Source organism: Zonotrichia albicollis, chromosome 25 (genome assembly GCF_047830755.1).
Source record: "Zonotrichia albicollis isolate bZonAlb1 chromosome 25, bZonAlb1.hap1, whole genome shotgun sequence".
Classification (NCBI taxonomy): domain Eukaryota; kingdom Metazoa; phylum Chordata; class Aves; order Passeriformes; family Passerellidae; genus Zonotrichia; species Zonotrichia albicollis.
The window spans coordinates 5,320,130-5,340,506 of record NC_133843.1 but is presented as its reverse complement, the minus strand read 5'-3'; the positions used below and the strand labels follow the sequence as shown (position 1 = coordinate 5,340,506).

The 20,377-nt window shown below is 51.9% G+C and overlaps 1 protein-coding gene across 2 annotated transcripts in view; it reads left to right on the top strand.

Moving 5' to 3' along the window:
* The first annotated feature begins 5,109 nt into the window (after positions 1 to 5,109).
* Positions 5,110 to 20,377, top strand: part of SLC2A1 (solute carrier family 2 member 1) — a 16,845-nt gene continuing 1,577 nt past the window's right edge. For both annotated transcript variants that reach the window (XM_074558830.1, XM_074558829.1), the window contains exons 1-9: positions 5,110 to 5,271; positions 11,370 to 11,462; positions 17,068 to 17,228; positions 17,591 to 17,831; positions 18,146 to 18,308; positions 18,387 to 18,574; positions 18,666 to 18,770; positions 18,870 to 18,971; positions 19,200 to 19,403. In XM_074558830.1, coding sequence (XP_074414931.1) covers positions 5,254 to 5,271; positions 11,370 to 11,462; positions 17,068 to 17,228; positions 17,591 to 17,831; positions 18,146 to 18,308; positions 18,387 to 18,574; positions 18,666 to 18,770; positions 18,870 to 18,971; positions 19,200 to 19,403 — 1,275 coding nt within the window. In that variant the 5' untranslated portion in view covers positions 5,110 to 5,253. The remainder of the gene's footprint in view (positions 5,272 to 11,369; positions 11,463 to 17,067; positions 17,229 to 17,590; positions 17,832 to 18,145; positions 18,309 to 18,386; positions 18,575 to 18,665; positions 18,771 to 18,869; positions 18,972 to 19,199; positions 19,404 to 20,377) is intronic.

Genomic DNA, 20,377 nt, shown 5'->3' with positions numbered 1-20,377 from the left:
ATGTTGGACCAGAATTACTCACTCCTCCATATTTTTTTTCTGTAATTTTTTTTGAGATTTGGAGGAATTGGGATGGTGGAAGTCCAGAAATCCCCATTTTTTTGGGAGATTTTTAGCTGGACTATAAAATGATAAACCCCAATTTTTGGCTCAAGGAAATATTTTAAAGCTCCCCGAGGCTCAAACGTGTTGGAGGACACTGAGAATATTGAAATAAATTGGGAATATTAATTGTATTTGGGATTATAAATTGAAATAAATCAGGGGAATATTGAAACAAAGCTTCTAGAGGGTCAAACGTGTTGGAGGACATTGAATATTGAATGGATGTTCCTCAGTGTTTGGGAACAAATTCTTTCATTTCCCCATATTCCATCCCATATCCCATATTCCCCACATTGGGAAAAACTCCCAATCCATGGAATTCATGCTGGCATCACTGGGCACATGTTGGACCAGAATTACTCACTCCTCCATATTGTTTTTCCTGTAATTTTTTTTGGGATTTGGAGGAATTGGGATAGTGGAGAAATCCCCATTTTTTTGGGGGGGGATTTTTAGCTGGACTTTAAAAGGATGAACTCCAATTTTTGGCTCAAGGATTTATTTTAAAGCTCCCCGAGGCTCAAACGTGTTGGAGGACACTGAACTTTGATATGAATTGGGAATATTTGATTGGGAATATAATATTTGATTGGGAATATAAATTGTATTTGGGAATATAAACTGAAATAAATAAAGGGAATATTGAAATAAATTCCCCCCTGGAGTGGATTAACTCCATCCCAAGGATGCTCAGTGCTGGGGGACAAATTATTTTGTTTTCCCATATTCCAAGGGATAATCCAGGATTTTGGCTTTGACCATCAAGTGCCAGCAAAGCCAAATTTTCTCTCATGATCCCTGCGAGGATCAGCTTTATTTCCCTAAAAACCATCCCTGGAAAGGCGATTCCAGCCTGACAAACAGGAGTGGTGTCCAAGTCCCCTCCCCAAACCCCGTGTGTGTCACCAGGATTGCGTGTCCGCGATGCTGCCGAGGGTGGCACCGGGCCGGGATGGGAGAGGCCGCGAGATAAGAGCTCGTCATGGCTGATAAGGGGGTGTGAGAGGGGCTGGGGTGTGAGGAGGGATGGGGAGCCCGGATTTCCTCCTGCGCTGGCAGTGGGAGCTCACGGGCACGGCCTGGGGTGGGCAGGGGGCGTCAGAGCCCCAATCTCTGCTGGGGAAGGGGCGGTGGTGGAGAGCTGAGCCCGTCCCTTCGTTCCTGCTCTCCACACAGCCCGGATCCACGGAAAAGCTGAAACCACGCTCTGTGAGCCCTCGTCTCCAGCAGAACCCTCGGAAAGGCTGAGCCCGTCCCTTTGTGCTCCAGCACTGCCGGGACCCTGAGCCCGTCCCATGGAGAGGCTGAGCCCACCTGGGCACGGGTGGGGACCCCTTTGTGCCCATCCCTGTGGGTCTGCAGCAGAAGAGGCTGGTGGAGAGAAGAGACCCATGGAGAGGCTGATCCCACCTCCATCACCTGTTCTGGGCACAGGTGGGGACCCCCTGAGCCCATCCCTGTGGGTCTCCAACCCCTGGAGAGGTTGATCCCACCCCATCACCTGTTCTGGGCACAAGTGGACCCCTGAGACCATCCCTGTGGGTCTCCAGCCCATGGAGAAGCTGATCCCACCTGGGCATGGGTGGAGACCCCTTTGTGCCCATCCCTGTGGGTCTCCAGCCCCTGGAGAGGCTGATCCCACCTGGACACCTGTCCTGGTGCCACAGGAGACCCTCTAAACCCATCCTTGTGGGTCTCCAGCAGAAGAGGCTGGTGGAGAGAAGAGACCCTGTGGATCTCCAGCCCATGAAGCAACTGATCCCACCCCTGTGCCTGTTCTGGGCACAGGTGGACCCCTGAGAGCATCCCTGTGGGTCTCCAGCCCATGGAGAGGCTGATCCCACCAGATCCTCAGGTGGATCTCCTGAGCTCATTCCTGTGGTTTCCACCAGAACAGCAACCCCTGGAGCAGCTGATGGAGAGGTTGATCCCACCTGGGCACAGGTGGAGACCCCTTTGTGCCCATCCCTGTGGGTTTCCAGCTCATGAAGAAGCTGATCCCACCCCATCACCTGTCCTGGGCACAGGTGGAGATCACCTGAGTCCATTCCTGTGGTTTTCCACCAGAAGTGCAGGCCATGGAGAGGCTGATCCCACCCCATCATGTGTTCTGGGCACAAGTGGACCCCTGAGACCATCCCTGTGGATCTCCAGCCCATGGAGAGGCTGATCCCACCTGGATACTTGTCCTGGGCAAAGGTGGAGACCCCCTGAGCCCATCCCTGTTGGTTTCCAGCTCATGAAGAAGCTGATTCCACCCCATCACTGTCCTGGGCACGGGTGGAGACCCCCTGAGTCAATTCCTGTGGGTTTCCACCAGAACTGCAGCCCATGGAGAGGCTGATCCCACCTGGACACCTGTCCTGGTGCCACAGGAGACCCTCTAAGCCCATCCTTGTGGGTCTCCACCAGAAGAGGCTGGTGGAGAGAAGAGACCCTGTGGATCTCCAACCCCTGAAGAGGTTGATCCCACCCCATCACCTGTTCTGGGCACAAGTGGACCCCTGAGACCATCCCTGTGGATCTCCAGCCCATGAAGAGGCTGATCCCACCTGGGCACCTGTCCTGGGCACAGGTGAACACCTTGAGCCCATCCTTGTGGGTCTCCACCAGAAGAGGATGGTGGAGACAGGAGACCCTGTGGATCTCCAGCCCATGAAGAAGCTGATCCCACCTGGACACCTGTCCACCCCTCTAAGCCCATCCTTGTGGGTCTCCATCAGAAGAAGCTGGTGGAGAGATGAGACCCTGTGGATCTCCAGCCCATGGAGAAGCTGATCCCACCTGGGCACCTGTCCTGGCACAGGTGCCCCCTGTCCCGCCGTCCCCTCCATCCCCAGCCCATCCCGACCCCCAAATGTCTCAGCCCATCCCGGCCCGCTCCCCCCCGCCCTCCCCCGGTGTTTTTTTAACCCTTTTGCCGGCAGCAAATCCCCCTAAATCCGCTCCGGCCCCTCGGCCCCGCCGGGATTATGCCGATTCCCTCCATCAGCATTCCCGCGGCGCCGGGAGGGTCCCGCCGAGTCGGCAAAACCCCCTCGGGTGCGTGGGGTGGGCAAAAAAATAGGGGGAAAAGGGGATGGGGGGGATCCCGTGGGTATTTAGGAAAATTCACAGGTGAGGGATTGCCTGAAATGGCAAAATTTAGGGCAAAATCCAACAGATTTAGGAAAAAAATTAATATTTATGTTGATTTTTTTGTTTTTTTTTTTTTAAGTGTGATTTCTGGTTTTGGCTTTCTGGTGCTTTTGGGATTGGGTCTTTTTGGTGGATTTTCTTTGCTTTTTTCCCCCCAGGCTTTTAAAATATTTTCATACATGACGTACTTAATTTTCCCTTTCTTTTTTATTTTTTAAGTTTTCCCCCCCGTTTTCTTCAATTTTTATGCTTTTGTACTTTTTGTGCATTTTCTCATTTTGAGGACATTTTTCCCCATTTTTAGTCACTTTTCCCAACCTCTTCACAATACTTTTTTTTTTTACATGAACAACAAAGGGAATTGAATTTTCCATGCACTTTTTAGGATTTTAGTGATTTTTAAGGGTTTTTTAATACAAATTTGGGGGGGGGATGGGGGTTTTGGGTGGGCACATGTAGGTGTACAGCACATTGGTGTGCACACAGACACACCATTGCACACTCAGCAGGTGTGCAAAGCCTTGCAGGACATACAGAGGCACGAAGCCCCTTGCACACTCACACATGGGCAGGAGGGCACGGCCTTGCACACTCACAGGGACACAAATGTGCACACACACCACTGGTGTGTCACACACAGGACACAGATGGAGATGTGCACACTCACCCTGCACTTACATACACAGTGACACACACAGAGTGCTGTGCACACTCACACTCATCTGCACTCACACTCACACTCACAGTGACACTGTGAGTGTCACACCCGCCACATGTGCAGCTCCACGTGGGCCTGTGTTTGCACACACGCTGACACACGTGTTTGCATGGTGACACAGACACACACACACAGACAGACACACAAACACAGACATGGACACACAGACGCAGACACAGACAGACAGACACACGGACACTTACTCTCATGGACACACAGACACACAGACACACAGACACGGACACGCTCACACTGTGTCACACGGACACTATCTCACACAGACACAGTCACTATCACACTCTGTGACACACGGACAGACGGACAGACGGACAGACCTACAGACAGACACTCTCACACTGCGTCACGCATGGACACACAGACACATGGGCACACAGACAAACGGACACTTTCCCACTGTGTCACACACTCACACAGAAACACAGACACACGGACACACAGACAGACACACACGGACAAACGTACACTCTTACACTGTTTCTCACACTCTCACACACACACACGGACATACGGACGCTTTCACGCTGTGTCACACACAGTCACACACTCTCAGACACACAGACAGACACACACACGGATACACAGACACACAGACAGACAGACGGACACTCTGTCTCTCTCACACACAGACGGACACACAGTCACCCAGACACACAGACACACGGGCAGACGGACAGACAGACACACGGACAGACACATGGACACACAGACACACGAACAGACAGACACACAGACACACAGACACACGGACAGACACACGGACACACAGACAGATACACGGACACACAGACAGACACACAGACAGACACACGGACACACAGACACACGAACAGACAGACACACACACACACACACAGACACACAGACAGACACGCAGCCGCTCCGTCTGTCTCGGACCCTCCCGCTCCCGTCCCCTCCCCCGCCGCCCACGTGCAGCCCCGCACGCGCCGCCGGCCCCCGCGCGCCCCCTCCCACGCCCCCCCATCCGCGGCCCCTCGGCCCCGCCCCCCAGCGCTGGCCACGCCTCCTAACTCACACCACCCAATGAGCGCCGTAGCCACGTACCGCCCCCACCCTGACCCCGCCCCCCGCCGCACGCTGCCCAATGAGCGCCGCGGCCTCGCGCCGCCCCCGCCCGCGCTTTAAGCGGCTCCAATGCCCGGGCGGCGGCCGCGCCTCCGCCCCGCTGCTCAGCGCACCGCGCGCCCCGCGCCTCAGCGCCCCGGCCCCGCCGATCGCCCGCCCGCCCTCACGGCCCCGGCTCCGGCCCCGCCATGGACACCGGCAGCAAGGTGAGCCTGCGCCACCGGGATTGCTCTGCGTTACGCAACCCCCGCCCGCCCCCGCACACGCGCGGCCGCCGCGATCGCCGCGTTTCGCTTTATTTTGTCCCCTCAGCCCCAGCGCAGCGCTCCCCACAGCGCGGCCGGTGCCGGCTCCGCGCCTCGCAGGGCGCCCGGCCGCCGCTCCCGGGCTGTCCCCGAAAGGCGGAAACGCGGAGGGCAGACCCGATCCTGTCCCTTTTGACCCCGTTTCGGGACGAGGGGAGGCCCCAGAGCCCAGCGAGGGCCGGGCTGGCTTTGGGGGGCTGCGGGGTTGGGGTGAGCCCGCCGGGACCCCGCGATCCCCGCCGGGCTGGGCACATCCCGCCCGCAGCTTCTGACCCAATTCCTATTAATTTATCCCAGACTGTGGAGTTATTAAATACTCATAACTCTCCCGGCTGCTCGGGGATCCACCAGCACCCTCCTCATGCTAAATTAATTAATTTAGATTTAATTTGGGGGGAGTAAAAGCCCGGAACGATGCTGGTGGTTGATTGTAACAGGTTACTGACCTCAGCCCCACTTGCTTCATTCCAACCACCAAAGTATTTCCGCCCCCAATACTCCCGTCTGGGAAGAACTGGAATAAATCCAAATGGTTCGGAATTTTTTTTTTTTTTGCGGGGGGGATGTGTTAGGAAATTGGCTGCGTGTCGGCACGAAGTGTAGTTAATCCCAAAAATCGCGATTTTTATCCTAATTAAAGATGCGACGGGAGCGATCCCTCTTGGTATTTATTTCCCCTTTTCAAAACAACTCCCTCTCCCCGCTCCTCCTCCGCATGAAACACACAATTCTCTTAAATTTAAGGAGCTATATCTGTGTATATATGTATTTATAGTGTATTTTTGGGGGTTCCGGGCTGTTTTGCTGGCTGGGCGGTGGGGCTGGGGTGGGAGCCGGGAACGTGCGGGCCGGCAGCGCGGTGATGGGGGCAGGAATTAAACGCAAATTTGCTCTCATACCCAAGAAATCCGACGCATTTAACTCCCGGCATCCCGAACGGAGCCCGAGCCGCGCTCCCGCTGCTCTCCCAGCTCCGCAAACCCCCCCGCCTCGCATGGATTTGGGTTAGAAATGATTAATTTTTGTAAAGGTAATTAATCTCAAGGATGATTTGCCGAGCGCTGATAGGTGACACTTCCATCCTCAGCGTGTTTAGCACGGAAAAAATAGCAGATATTTTTCATGGAAGCAGCTTGTGGTTGCGAGATGGGGAGACAAACTCCCCTCCCGAACCCGCTTTATATTTAATAATTAACATTATTAACATGATTAACCCGGGATGTGTGTATGTATGGGGGGGACATTGCACATTCCGTGTGTTTTTTTTCCAGCTCATTCCATGCAAAATCCTCTCCCGTGCTGGTCGCGGTTGCAAAACTCGCCGCGGTTGTGTCGCCGTCCCTGGATGACCTTTAAGTAGGGAAGCAAAACAAATAAAAAACCCAAATTTCGCTGCTCCTTCCCATCCCCCCGGTTCTCTTTCCCCACGGGGCCGGTGTGACCCCCAAATTCTCTGGGTTTAGATCCCTTCCTGTGAGTTTGGAGCGGATTTTTCTTGGTTTTTAGTGGGGGTGTGAGGTTTTCCCGGGTGTTATCAGTGTGCCCTGGCTCCCATGAGTGTGCAAATGAGTGTGCAAGGGGCTGCACTGAATGCCCACGTCCCCTCAGGAGCAACGGCTGCTCCTTAAAAATCCCCCTGCATCATTTTAATCGTGTATTTTTTTCATATGGCTTTGCCCAAAACTCCCCCCTTCCTAACCATTATTTGGATTTTTCGGGAATTACTAATTGTTCTTGTTCCATAGCATCGCAAAATCTTCCACGCTGGAGTAAAAAAAACCAACAGGATATCCTCCTCCTGGGACCTTTTTTTTTCCTGTTGTTGCTGATTTGATTTTAGAGAATTCATTAGTTTGGCTTGATGCATGAAACAATCAGCGTGCCAAAATCCTCCTGCACTGGGGTAAAATAACTTGAAATTCCCTTCTGGGACGCTTTTTTTAGTATTATTTAGAAGGAATTATGAATTCCTTGTTTTTCATGAGGCAGCAGCATCCCAAAATCCTCCATGCTGGAGTGAAAAAAGTTGAACTTCCCTGCTGGGCCACTCATTTAAATATCTTTATATCAATATTTTGGTATTATTATTTTGCTTTTAAAGGGATTATTCATTCCTTTGATCCATGAGGTGGATCTCAAAGTCCTTCCAGGCTGGAGGGTGAAATAAAAAGGTTAAAAATAGAGTTGTAAAGCCAAAGGCAGCGGGTTTGGGGGGCCCCTGGTGCCCCCCCAGATCCTCCTCAGAGCGTCCTGGCTTCCGTGTTGGAGCTGGAGAGGAAGCAGGAAGCAGCCAAAAAGAAAACAAATATTATAAATTTATTAAAAACCTGTCTTTCCTATCACATAGAGCAATTCTTAATGGATGAAACCAGGAGTTTGGGGTCTAGCCATGCTTAAATAAATTTATTTTATGGAAATAAGAGGGGAATTTGTCCCTAAAATTCCTGATAAAGATGCTTTTTCCTGCAAGGAGTTAAGAAAAAAAAAAAAATCTCCCCACAGCCCCACGTGAGGTTTGGCAAAGCTGCCCTTAAAAATCGACTTTTCCCTTTATTTAATTATTTCCCCCCCCCTTAAAGTTGCCTTTAATGGCGAAGTTCAGGCTGAAAGGATCCGGGATCCGAGCAGGGCAGCGAGTTTGGGCTGGGGAGGGAGGGGGAAGGAGCTGACTCACCCTGACCCTGCTGGGGATGAGCCTCCAAAATGCCATTTTCCTGCCAGCTTTTCCTTTTCCTATGCCCAAACTGCTGGAATGCAATGAAAATACAATTTTTTGGCTGAAATTTAATTTATTTTTTGAGCTTTTTTAAGCCTTTTTTCCTAAATGTTAAAATAAAAAAAAATAAATTTTTTTTTTAGATTTTTAAATTTTTTTTTTAATATTTTTTTTTTTTTGCATCAAGCTGTTGTTACCTCTCACCTTCCTGGAGCAAAGTTCACGTGGCTGCCGCATCCCCATCCCCGGAGCCGTGACTCACCTGGGCCTGCCCTACCCTGCCAGCTCCTGGGGTGCCCTTTAGCCAGGAAAAAAATCAAATTCAGCACCCAAAAACAACGGGAAATCACCCCAATCCCCCACAAACACACTCGTTTTTTAATAAGGTTTCCCCAAGCAACAGGTGCTTTTAACATCCTGGTTTTTTTGAGATCTGTTGGAATTTTTAGGGCTTTTTTTGTGGGTTTTTTTTGGGGACACCACCAAATTCCCAACCACGGGGGTGTTTTCTCCTCTACTCCAAAGCACCAACCAAATCCAAGTGCCAAAACCTCCCTGATTAGTTGTGTTGGGGCCAAGCCTAATTAATGAGCTTCATTAACGGGCCTGGCTTCATTCCCTTTGCTTTTCCCCTGGGAACTTTCACGCGGAGGGAGGAGAGTGGCAAGGTCAGGGAGCAGCATTAAAATCCTTTATTTATGAAAAGAAAGATGAGATTGGTTCTTAAATATTAAAAATATCCTTTTTGGGGAGGGAGCTGGAGTCACCTGTGCTGATTTAGCCGGGACCTGAGGTGTCGATCCTTTGGGAATATCGATCCTTGGGGTGACACCTTGGTGTTTAGGGAGAACCCCCCTCAGCACCCCCCTCAAATTCAAGGGGTTTATCAATTTCACGTGGCTCGTCCCAAAGCTGATTAGGCGGGAATGTCGGACCCTGGTTCGAGCGGCCGGGAAAATCTCAAATCTCCTGCCTGGGATAATTGGGCCGCTAACGAAGGTGGCCCGAGCGCTGGCCTGCCCTGACCCCGCTCCCAAACAAGGCTCCGATTGTTGCCGTGGCTCGGGCGGGAGGAAGAGGAGGCTGGGGAAGGAAGGCTTTGCCAGCTAACCCGGGTTTTGCTCAGTGACTCTTAATTAGACAGCCATGGGAAGCTGTTGTTGGTGCAGCTCCCCGGAGCATCCTGCTGGCCCAGACCCCATGGTCACCTCCAGGGTTCAAATTCCCGGAATCCCCATACCATGGGTTGTTTTAACCCCCACAAAATGACATTTTTTTGTAATTATTTTTTCCCTCTTAGCACCATAAACAGTGAGTTTTCTCTTTGGTTCTGAATATTTGTACTCGCCGCCGTCCCAGTGCCCTGGTATCGCTGTGCTGGGAGACAGAACTGTGGATTTAACCCTTTTTCCTTGTTTTTGTCCTGTATTGCTCTACAGGGGAGGGAGGGCTGTGAGGATCCCAGATTTAACCCTTTGTCCCATGCAGTGCCCTGGTATTGCTGTGCTGACTGAACTGTGGATTTAACCCCTTTTCCTTGTTTCTGTCCTGTGCACTGCCCTGATATTGCTGTGCTGGAGGAGACAGGGCTGCAGGGATCCCAGATTTAACCCTTTTTCCCTGTTTTTGCCCTGTATTGCTCTACAGGGCAGAGAGGGCTGTGAGGATCCCAGATTTAACCCTTTGTCCCATGCAGTGCCCTGCTATCGCTGTGCTGGGGAGACTGAACTGTGGATTTAACCCCTTTTCCTTGTTTTTGTCCTGTGCACTGCCCTGATATTGCTGTGCTGGAGGAGACAGGGCTGTGGGAATCCCAGATTTAACCATTTTTCCTTGTTTTTGTCCTGTATTGCTCTACAGGGGAGGGAGGGCTGTGAGGATCCCCGATTTAACCCTTTTTTCCCTGCTGGGCAGGTAGAGCTGCAGGGATCCCAGATTTAACCCTTTGTCCCATGCAGTGCCCTGGTATTGCTGTGCTGGAGGCATCAGGGCTGTGGCAATCCCAGATTTAACCTCTTTTTCCCAGTTTTAGTCCTGTATTCCTCTGCTGGGGGACACACAGCTATGGGGATCCCTGATTTAACCCCTTTTCCCTGTTTTTTTCCTGTGCCAGATCCCAGATTTAACCCTTTGTCCCATGCAGTGCCCTGGTATTGCTATGCTGGAGGCGTCAGGGCTGTGGGAATCCCAGATTTAACCCTTTTTCCCTGTTTTTATCCCATGCAATGACCTGGTATCACTTGGTTGGGGATACAGAACTTCAGGATCCCAGATTTAACCCCTTTTCCCCTGTTTTTATCCCATGCAGTGCCCTGGTGCACTCTGCTGGGGATACAGAGCTTCAGGATCCCAGATTTAACCCTTTTCCCCCCATTTTTGTCCCGTGCAATGCTCTGGGCAGCAGGGATCCCAAATTTCACCCTTTTTCCCTGTTTTTCTCCTGTATTGCTCTGCTGGGGGAGACAGGGTTGTGGGGGGGGGTCCCAGATTTAACCCTTTTCCCCCCATTTTTGTCCAGTGCGGTGCCCTGGGCTGTGAGGATCCCAGATTTAACCCTTTCTTTCTCGTTTTTGTGCTGTGCAGTGCCCTGGTGCACTCTGCTGGGGATACAGAGCTTCAGGATCCCAGATTTAACCCCTTTCCCCCCATTTTTGTCCCGTGTAATGCTCTGGGCAGCAGGGATCCCAAATTTAACCCTTTTCCCTGTTTTTGTGCTGTGCCGTGCCCTGGGCTGTGAGGATCCCAGATTTAACCCTTTTTCCCCCTGTTTTTGTGCTGTGCAGTGCCCTGGTATCACTCTGCTGGGCATACACGTCTGCAGGGATCCCAGATTTAACCCTTATTCACTGTTTTTGCCCTGTGCAGTGCCCTGGGCTGTGAGGATCCCAGATTTAACCCCTTTTTCCCTGTTTTTGTCCTATGAAGTGCCTTGGTATCACTCTGCTGGGCATACAGGTCTGCAGGGATCCCAAATTTAACCCTTTTTTCCCCATTTTTGTCCTATGGAGTGCCTTGGTATCGCTGTGCTGGGGGTACAGGTCTGCAGGATCCCAGATTTAACCCTTTTCCCCCCATTTTTGTCCCGTGCAATGCTCTGGGCAGCAGGGATCCCAAATTTCACCCTTTTTCCCATTTTTGTGCCAGGCAGTGCCCTGGGCTGTGAGGATCTCAGATTTAACCCTTTTCCCTGTTTTTGTCCCATGCAGTGCCCTGGTATCATTCTGGTGGGGAGATAGCCCTGCAGGATCCCAGATTTAACCCTTTTTTCCCCGTTTCCTGGCAGATGACGGCTCGCCTGATGCTGGCTGTGGGAGGAGCAGTGCTGGGCTCCCTGCAGTTCGGGTACAACACCGGCGTCATCAACGCCCCGCAGAAGGTGAGTGCTCGCAGAGGGAAATTCCAGCCTCCCCCAGCTCGTGTGTGACAACAAACCAGCCTCTGTGCCAGCCTGGCTAAAATAGTACATCCACTAGGCAGCTTAGGGCTCTAATGGGATTTCAGAGGGAGTTATTTAGCTCCAGCCTTCCCTGGAGAATTTGTTTTCTCCTCCTTGCTTGGTGATTTTTTTTTTTGTTGGGGGAAATAAATCCCAGCGTTGCCTGCAGGATGCTGTGTCTGGGTGTGGCCAGTGGAACTTTTCACCTCGGCTCTCTTAGTGAAGGTCTGGGAGTTAATGAAGGTTTGAGTCATCCCCAAGTGGCTGCTCTGACCAGAGCTGGGGGTTTTACATCCCAGCTGGCAGCAGGATGGATGCAGGAGTGTTGGTTCCTGCCCTCGTGTACAGCCAGGACCCTCCTGCTGCTGGTAGGTACTGGTGGTCCATGGAAAATGTGACTTTTTCTAGATTTGGTGGCTTTTACAGCCACCTGCTGCTGGTAGATGCTGGTGGTCCATTGAAAACTTTTCCTAGATTTGGTGGTTTTTATAGCCAGGACTCCCTCCTGCTGATAGATAATGGTGGTCCATGGAAAATGTGATTTTTTCCCAAATTTGGTGGCTTTTATAGCCAGGACTCCCTGCTGCTGGTAGATAATGGTGGTCCATGGAAAACTTGGCTTTTTCTAGATTTGGTGGCTTTTCCAACCAGAAACCCCCTGCTGCTGGTAGATAATGGTGGTCCTTGGAAAACTTTTCCCAGATTTGGTGGCTTTTACAGCCAGGACCTTCCTGCTGCTGGTAGATGCCGGTGGTCCATGGAAAACACAACTTTTCCCAGATTTGGTGGCTTTTATAGCCAGGACCCTCCTGCTGCTGATAGACAATGGTGGTCCATGGAAAATATGACTTTTCCTACATTTGGTGGCTTTTATAGCCAGGACCCCCCTGCTGCTGGTAGATAATGGTGGTCCATGGAAAACTCAACTTTTCCCAGATTTGGTGGATTTTACAGCCAGGACCCTCCTGCTGCTGATAGATAATGTTGGTCCATGGAAAACGTGGCTTTTCCCACATTTGGTGGCTTTTACAGCCAGGACCCTCCTGCTGCTGGTAGATACTGGTGGTCCATGGAAAATGCAACTTTTCCCAGATTTGGTGGCTTCTTGAGGTGTTAAACACTTGGAAAATAAGCTCAGGATTGCAATGTGGTGCTTGCAGCTCTTGTGCTGGGATGAGGGACAGCTTGAGCTCTGTCCCCAAATGTCATCACCCCAATCCAGCTCCAGGGTTTAATCCCATCCCAGTGAGTGCTTTGGAATGTCACCACAGGCATTGGGAAAACTCCTTGTGGGATAGAAAACCCTATGGAAAAAGTCAATGTGGGAAGAGGAAAAAAGGCAGGGATTTGTTCAGGGTGTTGCATTATTGAATCCCAGGTTCAGTTCCTGGGGTTAAAGCTGCAGTTCCCCCCCCAGAACCTGCTGGAGACCTGAAATATCCCAAATTCTCCTTGCTCCACGTGCACTGGTGTGAGGTTGGGGATGGCCATGGAGCAGCCCTGGAGCTGGGGATCCCTGGCACGGCTCTGAGGAGCTCTGCCCTCACCTTCCCCAGCCCTGGCACTGAGCCAGGAGGGAATGCTGTGATCCCCACCCTGCTCAGGGCCACATCTCAGCAGCAGCTTTGGAGCTTTGTTCCCTGGCCTGGAGGGGCTCTCCCTGCAAATTCAGACACTCCTGAGGGGTGTTGCCACAGTTTTTGGGGATGAATTACAGGATGTGCCTTCTGTTGATGGAGTGACAAAATTCTCTTTTGTCCCCTTACAAAGAAAATAAGCCCAGAAGTTTCTCTCCTTGATTAGGTGAAAAAGGCATCTAAGGAAAGCCATTTGGACAGAAGCCAAAAAGTCCCACCTGAACAATTTACTAGAAAAAGGAGAGAACAAAGAAACAAAACTTTTGAGTGAGGTGTTTTACCAGGAGCAAGCACCTCTTGCTCATGACTGAGTTTTTCTCTGCAAAGAGTTTTGTTACTTTGTCTTTTAATAGAACTTTTTGTTTCCAATGCTGCAACAGGAGCCATCCTGGGGATTTTATTTATCTCCAAAGACAGCTGAGCTATCTCTTGAAGAGGCAACTATTGCTGTGCATGCCTTGGGCTGAGGCCAGGAGGCGGCACTGGGGGCAGGACAAGCCCCCAGTGCTGAGGGGAAGGATTTGGGGGGCTCAGGGAGAGGTGGGGATGGGGTTTGCTGGGCACAGGGGGTCACCCCAGCCTTAAAAATGGGGACACAAAGTGTGGAATTGGGGTAGGGACACGTTTCTGTGCAGGGCTGGGATAAACTGGAGTGAAGGACTGGGATGGGGGTGCGGAGCTGGGATGGGGGCGCGGAGCTGGGGATGGGGGCGCGGAGCTGGGGATGGGGGCGCGGAGCTGGGGATGGGGGCGCGGAGCTGGGATGGGGACGCGGAGCTGGGATGGGGGACGCGGAGCTGGGATGGGGGACGCGGAGCTGGGATGGGGGACGCGGAGCTGGGATGAGGGTGGGGATGCAGAGCTGGGATGAGGGCGCGGAGCTGGGATGGGGGGCGCGGAGCTGGGATGGGGGGCGCGGAGCTGGGATGGGGGGCGCGGAGCTGGGCCGGGGACGCGGAGCTGGGCCGGGGACGCGGAGCTGGGCCGGGGACGCGGAGCTGGGATGAGGATGAGGGTGCGGAGCTGGGATGAGGATGCACTCAGATCCATCAGGGCACAGGTTTGGGATGCTCTGGTTTGGGATTCATGGAGCTGCAGAGTGGGGATGAATCACAACAGTGAGCCTGAAAGCCCCCAGTTTTGGGGAAAACAATTTTTATTCCTTCACCTTTCTCCCTTTAAACCCATTTTTCACCTCTTTTCGTCTCCCAAAAATCTCTTGAGTCCTTCAAAGCATTTTTCCTTTTTTCCAGGAGGGGCTGTTATTTTCAGATACCCCCTGGGCCTACTGAGAGCCTGAGCCAGCCCAATTATTCTCCAATAATCCAATCAATTATTTATTTTGGGAAGAGTGGTAAAAGGGGAAAAAGCATCCAAACCCCTGGGTGAAACAGGAGGGAACAAAATCACTTCAATATGGAAATTGTAACAATTTCTGTGCTTTGGAAGAGGAACAATGTGGCAAAATAATGATACTGTTGGGACTTGTACCCAACCCAGTGAAAATTTCTTGTGCTGTCTCTGCCAGGGCTCCTGTTTGGGCTTGGATTGATGGGAAAAGCGGAAAATTAAGCACGATGGTGTTCTAAAGGATTTTGGATTGGGAAGAACCTTTAGAGGGTCATTTAGGGCATTTTCCCAGCCATGGGCAGGGACAGGAGCTTGGTGAAGCTGCCAGTGATGGGCTAGCTTTAAAAATAAAGCAAAACTATACAAAATGTATACATTTTGTATATGTATGTAATGGTTTTAAAATACATCAAAAGTATACAAAATGTATATATTTTTTATATATATATATATATATATATGTCATGGTTTGATGCTGGTGCAATAGCAGTGTCCCCAGGAAGCACAGCATCTCAAAAAATTCAAACTTTTCAAAACTTCCTTTTTAAACCAGGACACAATACAAAATTTTTGTATAAAAAAAATTTTGGTGAAGCTGTCAGTGATGGGCTAGCTTTAAAAATACATCAAAAGCGTACAAAATGTATATATTTTATATATATATATGTGTCATGGTTTGATGCTGGTGCAATGCCAGTGCCCCCAGGGAGCACAGCATCCTAAAAAACTCAAACTTTTCAAAACATCCTTTTCAAAAATTTTTGGTCAAGCTACCAGTGATGGGCTAGCTTTAAAAATACAGCAAAAGTATACAAAATGTATATATTTTATATATGTATATATATGTCGTGGTTTGACACTGGTGCAAGGGCAGTACCAGCACAGCATCCCAAAAAACTCACTTCCTTTTCAAACCAGGACACTATACAAATTTTTTGTATACAAAAATTTTGTGTTTAAAAAGATGGAAAATTTATATAAAACCCCCTAAAATTCACAAACCAGGCTGTTCTTGGTGTTCCAAACCAAGGCCTGTGTTGGGTGTTGGCATCATGATCCTGCAGAACCATGGCAGAGATTGTGTGTTATGGAATTATTGGGGGGGAAAAAACCTGGAAATCCAACTCCAGGAATATCCAAGGGGGGCTAGTGATGGGCTAGCTTTAAAAATACAGCAAAAGTATACAAAATGTATATATTTTATATATATATATATATATGTCATGGTTTGATGCTGGTGCAATGCCAGTGTCCCCAGGGAGCACAGCATCCTAAAAAACTCAAACTTTTCAAAACATCCTTTTCAAATCAGGACACTATACAAAAGTATTGTACGTAAAAAGTATTGTGTACAAAAGTTTTGTGTTTAAAAAGATGCAAAATTAATATAAAACTCCCTAAAATTCACAAACCAGGCTGTTCTTGGTGTTCCAAACCAAGGCCTGTGTTGGGTGTTGGCATCATGGTCCTGCAGAACCACGGCAGTGATCGTGTTCTATGGAATTCTTGAGGAGGAAAAACCTGGAAATCCAACTCTAGGAGTATCCAAGATTGTGTGCTATGGAATTATTGGGGGGAAAAACCTGGAAATCCAACTTCAGGAGCATCCAAGATTGTGCGCTATGGAATTCTTGGGGGGGCAAAACCTGGAAATCCAACTCTGGGAGTATCCAAGATTGTGTGCTATGGAATTCTCGGGGGGGAAAAACCTGGAAATCCAACTGCAGGAGTATCCAAGATTGTGTGTTATGGAATTCTTGGGGGGGAAAAACCTGGAAATCCAACTCCAGGAGTATTCAAGATTGTGTGCTATGGAATTATTGGGGGGGAAAACCTGGAAATCCAACTCCAGGAGTATCCAAGATTGTGTGTTATGGAATTCTTGGGGGCAAGAAAAACCTGGCAATCCAACTGCAGGAGTATCCAAGATTGTGTGCTATGGAATTCTTGGGGGGAAAAAACCTGGAAATCCAACTCTGGGAGTATCCAAGATTGTGTGCTATGGAATTCTTGGGGACAAGAAAAACCTGGAAATCCAACTCCAGGAATATCCAAGATTGTGTGTTATGGAATTTTTGAAGGGGAAAACCTAGAAATCCAAATCCAGGAGTATCCAAGATTGTGTGCTATGGAATTCTTGGGGGAAAATAGCTGGAAATCCAACTCCAGGAGTATCCAAGATTGTGTTTTATGGAATTCTCGGGGGGGAAATAACCTGGAAATCCAACTGCAGGAGTATCCAAGGGGATGGGAGCTGCCCTGTGTTCCTCCCGTTGCTCCGCAGGGCCGGCGCATCCGTGGCTCCTGCCCTGCCCTGGGGAGCAGCGTGACCTCCCCGTGCCTGCCTGGCCAGTTTGGCTCCCTCCCTCCCTCCCTCCCTCCCTCCCTCTGTGTCTCCGGGCAGGGCGAGCCCAGAACCCGTCGGGCTGCATTTCCCAGTGGGTCCCAGCAGTTCCTCCCTTGGCCAGCGGCTCCGGTGACGCATTGTCTTGTGAGAGACTCGTCCCTCCGGTGGCGCGGCCGTGACGCGCGGTTTGCTTTCCCTCCTTGTTCTCCAGGTGATTGAGGATTTCTACAACCTCACGTGGCTGAACAGATACGGGGAGCCCATCAGCCCTGCCACCCTCACCACGCTCTGGTCCCTCTCCGTTGCCATCTTCTCTGTCGGGGGCATGATCGGCTCCTTCTCCGTGGGGCTCTTTGTCAATCGCTTTGGAAGGTGAGCTCCGAGCCTGGTGGAGCCTGCAGTGGGGAGGCTCTGCTGCTTCACCCACTCTGGTGTTCCATGGGCTGACCTCGGGGTTCTCCTGGTGTCCCTCTCCTGGTTCCCCTGGTGTTCCTCTCCTGGCGTTCCTCACCTGGTTCTCCTGATGTTCCTCACATGGTTCTCTCCCAGCGTTCCTCACTTGGTTCTCCTGGTGTTCCTCTCCCAGCGTTCCTCACCTGGTTCTCTCCCGGCGTCCCTCTCCCGGTGTCCCTCTCCTGGTGTTCCTCACCCTGTTCTCCTGATGTTCCTCTCCCGGTGTTCCTCACGTGGTTCTCCCCCAGTGTTCCTCACCTCTCTCCTCCATCTCTCTCCAGGCGCAATTCCATGCTGATGTCCAACATCCTTGCCTTTGTGTCAGCTGTGCTCATGGGCTTCTCCAAGATGGCTTTCTCCTTTGAGATGCTCATCCTGGGCCGCTTCATCATTGGCCTCTACTCCGGCCTCACCACGGGTTTCGTGCCCATGTACGTGGGCGAGGTGTCCCCTACTGCCCTGCGGGGGGCCCTGGGCACCTTCCACCAGCTTGGCATCGTGCTGGGCATCCTCATTGCACAGGTGAGCACTGCAGAATGGTTTTGGTCCTTTTCTTGATCCTGACACTCCTCAGGGCCTGCAAGGATGAGATGCTGTGGGTCTGAGCTGGGGTGGGAGGGGTGAAGCTGGAGCTCAGCAGGAGCAGGGATGCTCTGGAATCTGAAGGTTTGGGATGGGTGGCATCAGGATATCAACATCTCCTGGCCACCTGGAAGCAGCACAGGAATCCCTCCAATGGCTGTTCCAGCTTGGAGCACACCATGAGCTGCACAGTTGTGTCCAACCAGGACTATTCTAGTTGGGATGGGTGACTCAACCCTTCTGCTCCTCCTCAGGTGTTTGGTTTGGACTTGATCATGGGAAACGAGTCTCTGTGGCCGCTGCTGCTGGGCTTCATCTTCGTCCCTGCGCTGCTGCAGTGCATCATCCTGCCCTTCGCCCCCGAGAGCCCCCGCTTCCTGCTCATCAACCGCAACGAGGAGAACAAGGCCAAGAGCGGTGAGTGACTCCTCTGCAGGGCCATCCTGGCACTCTGGAGGGTCCTCAACATCTCCTGAGCTCACCTCTCCCTCTCAGTCCTCAAGAAGCTGCGAGGCACGACGGATGTGAGCAGTGACCTGCAGGAGATGAAGGAGGAGAGCCGGCAGATGATGAGGGAGAAGAAGGTGACCATCATGGAGCTGTTCCGCTCGCCCATGTACCGCCAGCCCATCCTCATCGCCATCGTCCTGCAGCTCTCCCAGCAGCTCTCAGGGATCAACGCGGTGAGCCTGGGTGGGGTCTCAATGCCAGGGCTCAGCTTGCTTCCCCCAGAGCTCCAGGACCTGGCTTGTGACACCTCCCTGCCCTTTGTAGGTCTTCTACTACTCCACCAGCATCTTCGAGAAGTCGGGGGTGGAGCAGCCTGTCTATGCCACCATTGGCTCTGGCGTGGTGAACACAGCCTTCACGGTGGTCTCGGTGAGTTTGGCCCCTCCAGGGTCTCTCCAGGGAAGGTGGGAGGTGCAGGGGCCTTTCCTGCAGGCTGGGAGGTGCTGATGGATCTTGTCCATCCCACAGCTCTTCGTGGTGGAGCGAGCCGGACGCAGGACCCTGCACCTCATCGGGCTGGCAGGGATGGCTGGGTGTGCCATTCTCATGACCATCGCCCTCACGCTGCTGGTGAGTGCTGGGGAGGCTGGGAGGAAGAGGAGGAGGGATGGCTGGGGAGGAGGAAGGACTTATTCCTCCTTGAAGTGATGGCTGAGCACTCAGTCCCCATTGTCACATCTCTCCTGAGCTCCTAGAATTCCATCTTCCAGCTCATGGCTCCTGTGCCAGCACCAGCTGAGGTGCCCAGGTGCCATATCCCCTTCACAGCACCAACCTTCTCCCTCTGCCCTGTTCTAGGACCAAATGCCCTGGATGTCCTACCTCAGCATCGTGGCCATCTTTGGGTTTGTGGCCTTCTTTGAGATCGGCCCAGGCCCCATCCCGTGGTTCATCGTGGCCGAGCTGTTCAGCCAAGGGCCCCGTCCCGCTGCTTTCGCCGTGGCCGGGCTCTCCAACTGGACCTCCAACTTCATCGTGGGCATGGGCTTCCAGTACATTGCGGTAATGATGGCTGGGAGTGCTGGGGGAGTGGGGCATGGCACTGGGGACACAGGGAGCTGGGGGTCCCAGAGGATCCCAGCAATCCAGGGGAGTCTCAGTCCCAGCCTGTCAGACTGCATTGGTCCAGATCCCAGTTCTGGGTCAGAGATGGAAACAGTGTCCAACTGGATCCCTGTGCTAGACTCCAGTGCAGGATCCCACTGCTGGATCCTCCTGCCAAATCCAAATCCTGAGTGTGGTTGCTGGTTCCTGGTGCTGGATCCCATTGATGGATCCTCCTGCCAAATCCAAATCCTGAGTCTGCTTGCTGGTTCCTGGTGCTGGATCCCATTGATGGATCCTCCTGCCAAATCCAAATCCTGAGTCTGCTTGCTGGTTCCTGGTGCTGGATCCCATTTGCCAGATTTTGGTGTGGAATCCTGGTGTCAGATCTTGGTACCAAATCCTGCTGCTGGATCCAGTGCTGAATTCCAGAGCCACGTTCTTCAGCCCTAAAACCCAGGCTGGGATGGTTTGGATGGGATAAGATCCCCTGGGAAGGAGTTGGGGCTGGAGCAGGAGCTTGACTCAGTGTATTTTGTGGATCTTGAGGTGTTCCTTGAAAGGAGGACCTGGGTTTTGGAAGGCCATGGCAAGGTGTGGGCAGGTGGTACCAGCTGGTCCTTCAAGCATGGCCAGAGATGGGAATGGAGCTGGGGAAGGTCTGGAGGCACCAGGAGCTGCTGGGAGGGCTCAGCCTGGAGCAGAGGAAGCTCAGGGGGGACCTCTGGCTCTGCACAGCTCTGACAGGAGGGGACAGCTGGGGGAGTCAGGCTCTGCTCCCAGGGAACAGGGACAGGATGAGAGGACCCACCCCAAGCTGTGTCAGGGGAGGTTTAGATTGGATATTGAGAAAATTTCTTCATGGAAAGGCTGCTCAGGGAGGTGGTGAAATCACCATCCCTAGAAGTGCTCAAAACCACGTGGATGTGGCA